Here is an 11,141-nt window from a genome sequence, read left to right as displayed (position 1 = left end):
CTTTCACAAGCTATAGTGAAAACTGGACCAATGGAAGAGGAATAAATACAGTGGTACACTGCCTGCAAAGCATCCCAGCAGAAAGCACGTGCCTCAGATTGGGGATTTCCCTTTGTGTCTCTGCAGTGGCCACGGTAAGGTAGTAAGCAGTGCAGGGCATCTACACAGCCCCTGTGCCAGTGGCTCAGGAGGAGAAGTGAAGACAAGGCCATCCTCTCCTGCTGCCTCCTTATACTCTCCTACTGCAATGTCAGGTGCTGGTAGCAACGCGGAGCCTGTTCTCATGCCTGTGCTGCAGGGAAAACTGTAGGTAGTTACCACAGAGTTAAAAAGGGCAGCTTATATTTCTTATTGTCCCCTTTGCTGCCAGAATTACTGGGGAACATTGTGGCGCCAAAAGACTTCCCCAGAAATTGTTCTGATTAACATAAAATGCCACTTTTATAATAGTTTAGTGCTAATAATCAAAGCTAAAGTTCTGGCAGAAATCTTAAGTTCATAGTTTTCAATTACTAAGGCACATTTCAGGATTAACAACACATCAAGTTCAATTCCAACCTCATGAAGATGTAACAAATGCCACTGCCAAGCAGAGTTAAAAATACAGGGTGATTTAATAATATTCAGAACATAAAATGGCTTTTCCATATCCACTTTTAATGAAAAAAATACTGTATGAATAGAAATGGAAGTATAACAAAGAAATTTCAGTTGATCTAAGAAAATACAGGGATAAACAGAGCAAATAAGATTAACATTTTACTTCCAGGTTATTTGTATATGATAGAACTCCTGTCCCTACTTACAGCCATTTATGTTTCAAAACAGGCCATAAAATAAGAACAAAACATCCTCACAGTATTTTTGCAGACATATTCTCACTTGAAACTATGATGGTAGTATTCTTATGTTAATTTCTTGCATGCCCAAAAGTACAATAAAAAGACTCTCGGCTACCTTTATGCTCAAGGAAAGAATTTCTGACCTCATTAGTTTCCTTCTAATTTCATTACTTGCAAATTATTACTGTCAGTACATGCATTTGATAAAAATAATTATGTTACTTCAATTCTTAACGTGCAATTCCTGAGATTTTACACAGCAATGTAAAGCTGACATGGGATAATGAAGTATAGTTTTTACCAGTGAGGAGACCTGTTTTAATATAACTTCCAAACATTTCAGGCATGAGGAAAATAATTAAAAAAATCTTCACCAAACTAAAATTAACATACATGTATTTCATATATTAACATTGTCCTTGTTGTATGCCTTAGTATGGTCCAAATTTCCAACACAGAGACTATTTATATCATTTTCTAGTGTGTCCATATCTTCTTAAATTGGAAGAAATATGTTTAGAAAAGAAACTTGATCTACTAGAACATATAATGGGGATAGATTAACTTCAATTATGTTACTTGAAATAAAATATCCATTATATAATGGATGAAATATCCATTATATTAAGCTACTGGATGGCAAGCATTAAATCAAATATAGACTTCTACATACTCTGTATCTGTAGTAAAGTATTATAACATATTAAACAGACCTTTATTTTAAAATCTCTTTCCAGCACAGGACCAATCCTGTATTAACTGCCTCACATAAACTAATTGAGAGTTATGAGGACCCCTGTCTCTTTTGGTACTGTATTCTGAGCTTTTCCAGTTGCTCTACACACTGTGTCTGGGCCAGCTTCAGTGTTCGGTTCTCCTCTGTCAGTTCTGCATACTCCTTGGCCAGCTGAGCAGCATCCATGCTTTCTTTTTCCACTTGTTCCAGCCTGGCAATCAGCTCCTTTCTGAGGATTACAAAAAAAAAACAAAACCCCAGAGATTAAAAATGGCAGTACGCAAGTATTTGGCATCATGTGTTAGGTTAAAGCTGGGCTATAGGTTGTTAACATGCTATTTCTTGAGTTCCTGTGAAATAAAGACCTAGAAAATTAATTTATTAAAAGCCTACCTTTCTCTTTAAAAAAACGAGCTGCCAAAATCTCTGACAGGTTTGCTGTTCAGTGACCAAACCTGCAAGATGCTAAGATACCTTCAAGTACCTCTAACTTCAGTAATAGCTGAACATGCAGTTCATGGGGGGAGAATCAAGTTCCTGGAAACCTCATGCTAACATTTAGCCTGAAGAATAACAGGTAATTTTTTTCTCAATACCAAACAATGTGTTTGTTTTCTGTTGTTTTTTTTTGTTGTTTTTTTTTTTTTTTTTTGTTTGGTTTTTGTTTTGTTAGTTATATTTGTCAGTAAATTCTCTGACGTACGCCTGGTTTCCTACTCTCTGCTACAAGAAAAAATAGTAAATAGTAGGCACATGAGCCTGAACTACATACATTGTTTCCATAATGTGCTTATGCTCAGACCTGTTTATGCTGAAGAAGAGGGATACTGCTGCAAACCTGACCCCTCCTGGTCTTTCTAAGAGCAGACGCAGGATTCAAGCTGTTACTTCTTTCTGGAGGGAGTCACACAGTGCCCTGTATTCCCAGAGCTGGGCAGGAGCTGCAGTCTCCTGTATAGTATCAACTGAAATTACCTCAGCACAAATTAAGATAAAAGAGGTCTTAAAACACACTGAAGGCATGAGTAACTCACAGGGTATCTAATCGCTCTCCACTTAGTTACCCAGCAGGCTGGCCTGGCCTCTGCTTTCTTTCCCCTGAAAGTCAAATCATTTATTCACCCTTGCTACAGGAAATCTCTTCTAAAAGGTTCTCAGTTCTTTTGATCATTCTATCTCAGAGATTAGTTAATCTTTAACTGTTCATAGCCCTCTGACTTTATGGCTCAGTCATGTCAAAACAATACTTATAGATCATCAGTGGGAAGATGTAATGCCTTCAAAGTGGATAGCTTTTGTCACAGTCTTTAAAGGAGCCTTCTTGTCAGGCTAGACCAGTGATTTAAGACGGGAAATTCCTATGGCTTAGCAATTCTATCACTACATGTCAGAGTATTCATGAAATGATAACATTTCAGTATTTGCTGATCACTTACATTACTTAGAGCTGCAAAACTACCAAACTACCAGTTACAGCAGCAAAACTATAAGCACGCAGGTTTTCAAAAACATTTCTATTTGGTCTTCTTTTAGAATCCGTTTGATCTTCCTCAGTTTGATGTTCCTCTGTCTTTACTATAGCTGTAAGTGACTGCACAGTTTTCCCCTAGTTTACCTGACTGTTCACAAAGCTCGTGCAGTTCAAGGAGTCAAGTTAGCAGAGAGCCCTGGCACACTCATTTCTCCTGCATTTCCCATTAACAAAAAAAAAAAAAAAAAAAAATTAGCAGCCATTATAGCAATTTTAAATCATCCAAAAGTTGCAGTGTATAGAACTCCCCCCCCCAGGTAACTAAATACGTTGGCTTTGTTTTATACCACTGGTGTACTGTATAGGAGCTATGCTGCAGCAAAGCTCTTCTGTTTCCTTTCATCAGGCTCTTGAGAGAAAACATCAAGAGCATATTTTTGTTCAGCAGAATTCTATTAGCATTTGGTCCATTAGCTATAAAAATTTTAAAAGCAGCATTTCATTCCTCTTCATTGGGCCATACAAGATCAACCAATTTTTCAAATTGGCTAAGATGAACTTATCTTGCTAGACAGCTCATATTAATGGGACTATAGGCCACAAAGGACTACTTGCATGTATGCTTTAGAGAGTGAGAAATGTATTTAATGACAATAAGACTTTACAAGTGTGGCATCTTTAATCACTTCAGTCTCTTAGGGCTTCCTCTAGAAGATTTCTGTCTCTTGGGAGCAAAAGAGAGCTTAGCAGTATTTCTTTGGTATTACTCTACTGGTGCAATGCTGGACTGAAGGATTAAATTAAACTCTTCCAAATTACAGACTGTTGACTCAGAAGTGTCCAAACAAATTAATTCAGAATCATTCTTCATTTTCTTACCCTTTAGGAGGTTCTTAAAGGGAGATGCAGTAAAAATATTAAGAAGCAATCAGCATCTTAAAAGCAGGTAAACCTTTTCCACAGGGACTTTTAGTAAAGAATTAAAAGAAAGGTATTAACTACTACATTTGGACTTGAGCCAGGAGTGGCACAGACAGACAACATGCAAACTCAGACAGCTCTATTAATGAGTGTCAGTCCTCATTTGATAAAATTAAGCTATATGCAGGCATGGCTTTTGTGCTGCTCTCTAGTAATACCCAAGCAGCACAGATAACATTTTTTTTCCCTTGGATTTAGCTTTTGTATTAAACAAAATATAAATGCATTAAAACCAAAATATACCCATTTCTGTAGTCCACAGTCTAGGACTTCCCTCGTAGAAAAGTTTCCTTGCACTGAGGTAGTAAAATTGCCCGCTTCTGAGTCAGCAGAACCTACTTATTCCCTTCCCATCAGGATCAACACCTGTTTATAGGGTAGGGTGATGTTTCAGGCGAATACTGTCAGCCTGCCACAGAGATCTAAAATTAGAGTACCAGGGAATTGCTAAATGTTATGAATGGTATGGTTTACGAAGCTCACAAAAGGATGAAGACAGTAACTAACATTTGCTTCTGATCTAATGCAGGATTTGAACTTAGCTTCCAGAGGTTAAAGAACACCATACTAAGCTCTTGCACCATCTAGCCTTTGTTATGGATGCTTAATAAATAAATCTAGTACTGTGGAATCTGTGTTTCCTGTTAATGGTTACCCTGAGTTTAAATACTAACAGCATTCATAAGGTATTTTCTAAAATGGTGCTGAGGTACTTGAAGCTTCAGGACAATCTCTAATATACAGTTTAAATGTTCTTTCTCAGGGAGGGGTTTAGGTGGGAAGAACACAAGTGTGATTTGCATCATAAAGCAATAAATCACGAGCCACATTAGAGCAGAAGAAAAACCCAGCATGGTCTTTGGGAAATAATTTCTCTTGTCCTGGCCTTAATGACTGACCATGCAGAGAACAGAGTTCCCTTACAGAAATATTCACAATGAATATATATCAAGAAAAATGACAGACAAAGCAGATAAACCTGTCTGAAGACAAGTGTATTTGGACATCAAGAAAAACTGCTTCAACAGTGCAAAGAGGCACACTTGTCTTTCCTCCATTGTGAACAACATATTCAGAATCATGCATCTCTGGTACTACACATTTCTTCCCAGCTAACAAGTGTCTGTGTGTTCTGGTGGGCATAAGATCATTTATTCTTCCCACATCTGACATGGCTTTCAAATTAGGAGGAATCGTGAAACCATGTAACATAACTGCTGTCTAAGAAGACTGTTTTTGTGTTCAAAGTCTATAATTAATTTTTAAAACAAGCAGACAGCCTGTTTTAATGTAAATTAAGGCCCTTGTTCTCATGGGTGACTTCAACCACCCTGACATCTGTTGGAAGGACGGTATGGCCCGGCACAAGCAATCCAGGAGGTTCCTCGATTATGTAGAAGACAACTTCCTTCTGCAAGTAATAGAGGAGACAACAAGGAGAGGTGCCATGCTTGACCTCATGCTCACCAACAGGGAAGGGCTTGTTGGAAATGTGACTCTCCAGGGCAGCCTTGGATGCAGCGATCACAAGATGCTCGAATTTGAGATCCTCAGGACAGTGAGAAGAGCGTGCAGCAAGCTCACTGCCCTGGACTTCAAAAGAGCAGACTTTGGCCTCTTCAGGAACCTGCTTCGGAAGGTTCCATGGGATACAGCCCTGGAGGGCAGAGGGGCCCAAGACTCTTGGTTGATATTCAAGGATCACCTGCTACAAGCTCAGGAGTGTTGCATCCCAACTAGAAGGCAGTGCAGCAGGAGGGCCAGGAGACCTCCTTGGATGGATAAGGAGCTCCTGAGGAAAATTCAATTGAAAAAAGAGGCTTATAATAAGTGGAAGCAAGGACAGGTGGCATGGGAAGAGTACAGGGATGTTGCCCGGGAAGCTAGGGACCAGGTTGGGAAAGCTAAGGCTCAGTTAGAATTAAACTTAGCTAGAGGTATTAAAGATAACAGGAAGGGATTCTACAGGTACATAGCAAATAAAAAACAGACTAGGGAGAACGTAGGCCCCCTCAGGAAGCCCTCAGGAGAACTGGCTACACAGGATTTGGAGAAGGCTGAGGTTCTGAATGGCTTCTTTGCCTCGGTCTTCACTGGCAAAGGCTCTGACCAAACCACCCAAGTCTTGGAAGGCAGATGCAGGGACTGTGAGAATGAAGACCTTGGGCCCACTGTAGGAGAGGAACTGGTTCGAGACCATCTTAAAAATCTGAACGTGCACAAGTCCATGGGTCCTGATGAAATCCATCTGCGGGTCCTGAAGGAGCTGGCGAATGAAGTTGCGAAGCCGCTGGCCATCATATTTAAGAAATCCTGGCAGTCAGGTGAAGTTCCCGATGACTGGAAAAAGGGAAATATAACCCCCATTTTCAAGAAGGGGAAAATGGATGACCCGGGGAGTTACAGACCAGTCAGTCTCACCTCTGTGCCTGGCAAAATCTTGGAGCAGATTCTCCTGGAAGGCATGCTAAGGCACATGAAAATCAACAAGGTGCTTGGTGACAGCCAGCATGGCTTCACTAAGGGGAAATCCTGCCTGACCAATTTGGTGGCCTTCTATGATGGGGCTACAGAACTGATGGACAGGGGTAGAGCAGCTGATGTCATCTACCTGGACTTGTGCAAAAAGTGTTAGACACTGTCCCACACGACATCCTTGTCTCTAAATTGGAGAGACACAGTTTGATGGATGGACCACTTGGTGGATAAAGATCTGGCTGGATGGCCACACACAAAGAGTTGTGGTGAATGGCTCAGTGTCTGGCTGGAGACCAGTAACGAGTGGTGTCCCTCAGGGATCGGTGTTGGGACCGGTCTTGTTTAACATCTTCGTCGCTGACATGGACAGTGGGATTGAGTGTGCCCTCAGCAAGTTTGCCGATGACACCAAGCTGTGTGGTTCAGTTGACACGCTGGAGGGAAGGAATGCCATCCAGAGGGACCTTGACACGCTTGTGAGGTGGGCTGATGCCAACATCATGAAGTTTAACCATGCCAAGTGCAAGGTCCTACACCTGGGTGGGAGCAATCCCAGGCACAGCTACAGGTTGGGCAGAGAAGAGATTCAGAGCAGCCCTGCAGAGAAGGACTTGGGGGTGTTGGTCGATGAGAAAATGAACATGGGCCGGCAGCGTGCGCTTGCAGCCCAGAAAGCCAACCGTATCCTGGGCTGCATCAAAAGGAGCGTGACCAGCAGGTCAAAGGAGGTGATCCTGCCCCTCTACTCTGCTCTTGTGAGACCTCACCTGGAGTATTGTGTGCAGTTCTGGTGTCCTCAACATAAAAAGGACATGGAACTGTTGGAACAAGTCCAGAGAAGGGCCACGAGGATGATCAGGGGACTGGAGCACCTCCTGTATGAAGACAGGCTGAGGAAGTTAGGGCTGTTCAGCCTGGGGAAGAGAAGGCTGCTTGGAGACCTCATAGCAGCCTTCCAGTATCTGAAGGGGGCTATAGGGACGCTGGGGAGGGACTCTTCATTAGAGACTGTAGTGATAGGACAAGGGGTAACGGGTTAAAACTTAAACAGGGGAAGTTTAGATTGGATATAAGGAGGAAATTCTTTCCTGTTAGGGTGGTGAGGCACTGGAATGGGTTGCCCAGGGAGGTCGTGAATGCTCCATCCCTGGCAGTGTTCAAGGCAAGGCTGGACGAAGCCTTGCGTGAGATGGTTTAGTGTGAGGTGTCCCTGCCCACGGCAGGGGGGTTGGAACTAGATGATCTTAAGGTCCTTTCCAACCCTAATTATTCTATGATTCTATGATTCTATGCCAGCACATAAAAGTTCCTTAAGTATTCATCACTGCAATTGGGCAAGCTGAGGTTTCTCTTTCTATATATAAAATTGTAATTTCCACTGCTTGGCATGATGATGAAAAATCAGGTCTAGAATGGGAAAATTATTAAGATAAAAAAATTGCCTTTATGTTTCATACCGATCTTTCTCTGCAGTACCTGGAAGTCTGAAGACTACTTGTCCCAAGAGCGTTCCAAAAGACACTCCAGAAATAGTGTACCTGGAGAAACCATCTGGACTTGAGACCTTAGAATCAGTCCTATGGTCATGAGAGCGTGCTAAAGCATATGGAAGGATGCCACAAAATTAAGCAGACATCTCCACTGCATGTCTGCTGTAATGTATGTAAAAGAAGGAAACAAATCATATCCATGGCAAAGAAAAGGAATGATCCTAAACCAGGTGGTGATCGAATGATATTTTCTGGAGAGTTATATTAGAATTGTCTGGGGGAGGAAAAAGAGAAAACCAGCCAGTGCTAAGAATATAAGCTATAGCTAGCAACCATGACAACTCTAATATTTAACTACATAATCCAGGGTCATTATCTAGTAATAGCAATATAACAAGTGCTCAAAATAACCAGCCATCCCATCCCTTTCACCCAAACTTAGATACCCAAAAGCATCTGTTATGGAAATACATGTGTGTTTCTGGAACATAAATTAAATTACATTCTATGACCTAAATGTGGTGTGCTCTCTCTTCCACACCCTCTTCTTTCTTTTTGATCGTGTCTTCCATTCCAGAGTGATTTTGTCCATTGTGCTACATATTGCTGGCATAAATGGGAAGAGTTCGAGTGAAGGCAGCAAAGCTATGATTATTTGTATTAGCAAAAGTATGTACCCAGTGTTTTAAATTCTTTCAATTCTTGCTTCCTTTGTCTTTTTCCTGAGTAACTTCTTTCCCCTTATTATTTGCTTTGTCCTTTGATTTTCCTTTTGTTTTTTGAACCTGCAACCACCCTTTCTCTTTCACATTTCACATTTTCCTGTGAAATAGTTATTGTCTTCTCTCCCACTCCCAGCCTAATACATTCTCTGGCCATCTATATTGCATTCAAGACAAAGGGACAAATAAGTTCTGGTTTTGCTTGTCATTTCACACCACTGCCTTTCTATACTTCAGCTAATACTCGTTCTTCACACTACAGTGAAAGACAAGTCAAGCTAAGCATAACTGAAAGCCTTTGAAAAGCTGCAAAAGAGGAAACGTTTTTTAGTATTATAAACAATGTTATTCAACTTTCTATTTCTTAAAGATGCCTCCTCTAGAAATATACCTGCATGTATTATTTCCTGCGTAAAAGGTTACACTGGACTTTGGAGGTTGAAACAAAAATGATTTTAAATGGAATGAATAGTATTCCTTTTCTTTTTTTTTCACTAGAAAGCTCCAGTTCCTGTATGGAGATTTATGTCAGGTTGACTTAATATTATTTCTGCCCCCTAGGCAAAAATATTTGCTCAATCCATTTTCTGCTCTTCTCCTGATAATTATTGTATTGTGTGCACAGTGTATTATCAGTAGACATCACAGGTGCAGTTACTGCCTGGTGGGACTTGACATTTGAATTCCACAGGTGAGTAGATCTGTGGAGAGGAAGTTCAGAGCACTGGCAGGGGTACCATCCAACAGCGCTTCTGGTTGCCCTTGGTAAAAATGTATGCTGAAAAACACTGCTCAAAGCGTTTGTTCCCACTGCAAGGGCTGAACCGCTGTCTTTGTCCATTTTATCAAAATAATATTTAAAATAAATAGACAATAGATAGCAGGTGTATTACGCATTATGAACTTTTACTTCCGTACATTCAAATTCAAATGTAGAAGATACAGACACCTGCAACAGGAGCAAATTTCAGAAGCTGCAAACTCAGACTTTTCAGAGAGAGCACAAAAGCGTCCTTTGATTATGAGAATGGAATATTCAACACACAGGACACACATGACATCCATTCTTCTCCACTTCATTCAGTATATGATACCCCATAAACTTCCTTTCACTTTCAAACTGTAACTGTTTAGAACATTTTTAGATATAAATCAGTGATCACTAGACCAAAACCCTCCTTTACTTTTTGCTTATTCCTTCACCTCTGCACTTATACTCCCTTTCTATCTAGTTTTATATAAAAATCAGGGCCAATGTGTTCAGATTGTGTATCCCTACATACCCACATGTGCCCTAATAACTTCTTAATCCACCTTCCCATTTTAGCTAAACTTCATGTGGTGAAGAGGTCCCAGTTAGTTTCTGGAAGGTTTTATAAAAACAGACTGCTACAGAAAGAAAAGGCATCCCAAAGGGGAAATGCAATGTCATGAGACCTTCATGATACCTCCTTCAAAATACTACAAATGGAGAATCTGCTTGGAGGGAGGAGTCATAAATAGTTTACATCTGGAGGAAAAAAGCTTCCCAATGCCTGAAGGACCACTTCTTCAGATTAAGAGATTTGGAAGGTGGTAAAAGGTGCTGCACTGGTATTAGTTTTGTTTAGGCATTTCACAGCTGCACAGCATGTGAGTATCTAGGCCATAGATACATAATTAGAAGGCACATAAAAATCACAATAATATAATTCTATTTGCTGCCTTATTCAGCCAACCTTGTTTAACATATGTTTACCAGGGCATGAAATCCTCTATCCACAGAACAGGTTCTGCAAAGGAAGCAGTGGTGGAAGCTTCCTCACATTATTTGACTGTTGATATCCATTGGTGGAATTAGGGAAAATGCCAGCCTGAAGCCCCTAAATTCATGATAACCACTGCTGAGAGGCTGACTTCTGGGCTCAGAGGTTGATTAGGGTAGTTTTGAGGTCAGGTAAACAGTTTTGTGCATGTATCTGCCGTTCCCAAGGAGTAAAATACTTCTAATTCAGCAAGTAACACAGACTCCATAGATTAAAAAAAATGCATTCACATAGTATTTTTTTTCATTCTTTTAGATGCAAAAATATATATGTGAGTCTAGTTTTCAAGGGCTCCAAGCTTCATAAATGTGACAACTGGTTCAGGGATGTGTCAGTAATAATAATGCATTTATGTTTAGTAGACTCTAAAAACCAAATGATCTAAGGTCACCTTTTGAGTTTATACATCAAAAGTTAAGCACTTTAATGCCAGTTAGTATTTTATAGTCCATTTGGATTTTCAGAGAAGACAAACATACATGGTTTCCACTGAATTAATGTGGTTGCTAAATACACACGTACGCAGCTGATATTAGACAATCAAATTTGACAAATCATTGTAAAACTATTTTAATTAATTATCTTCTCTACAGGTTTTTAAAAACACCAATTACTT

At 40.3% G+C, this 11,141-nt stretch overlaps 1 protein-coding gene across 6 annotated transcripts in view; it reads right to left on the bottom strand.

Annotated features, from left to right (window-relative positions):
- Window positions 1-636: 636 nt before the first annotated feature.
- Window positions 637-11,141, bottom strand: part of MAP3K7CL (MAP3K7 C-terminal like) — a 39,077-nt gene continuing 28,572 nt past the window's right edge. For all 6 annotated transcript variants that reach the window (XM_062622167.1, XM_062622162.1, XM_062622165.1 and 3 more), the window contains one exon: window positions 637-1,807. In XM_062622167.1, the coding sequence (XP_062478151.1) occupies window positions 1,627-1,807 (181 nt within the window). In that variant the 3' untranslated portion in view covers window positions 637-1,626. The remainder of the gene's footprint in view (window positions 1,808-11,141) is intronic.

Source organism: Pezoporus occidentalis, unplaced genomic scaffold (genome assembly GCF_034315485.1).
Source record: "Pezoporus occidentalis ecotype Australia unplaced genomic scaffold, CSIRO_AGI_Poc_V1 ctg24, whole genome shotgun sequence".
Classification (NCBI taxonomy): Eukaryota; Metazoa; Chordata; class Aves; order Psittaciformes; family Psittacidae; genus Pezoporus; species Pezoporus occidentalis.
The sequence above is the reverse complement of the archived record's forward strand: the minus strand, read 5'-3'. Positions and strand labels throughout refer to the sequence as shown.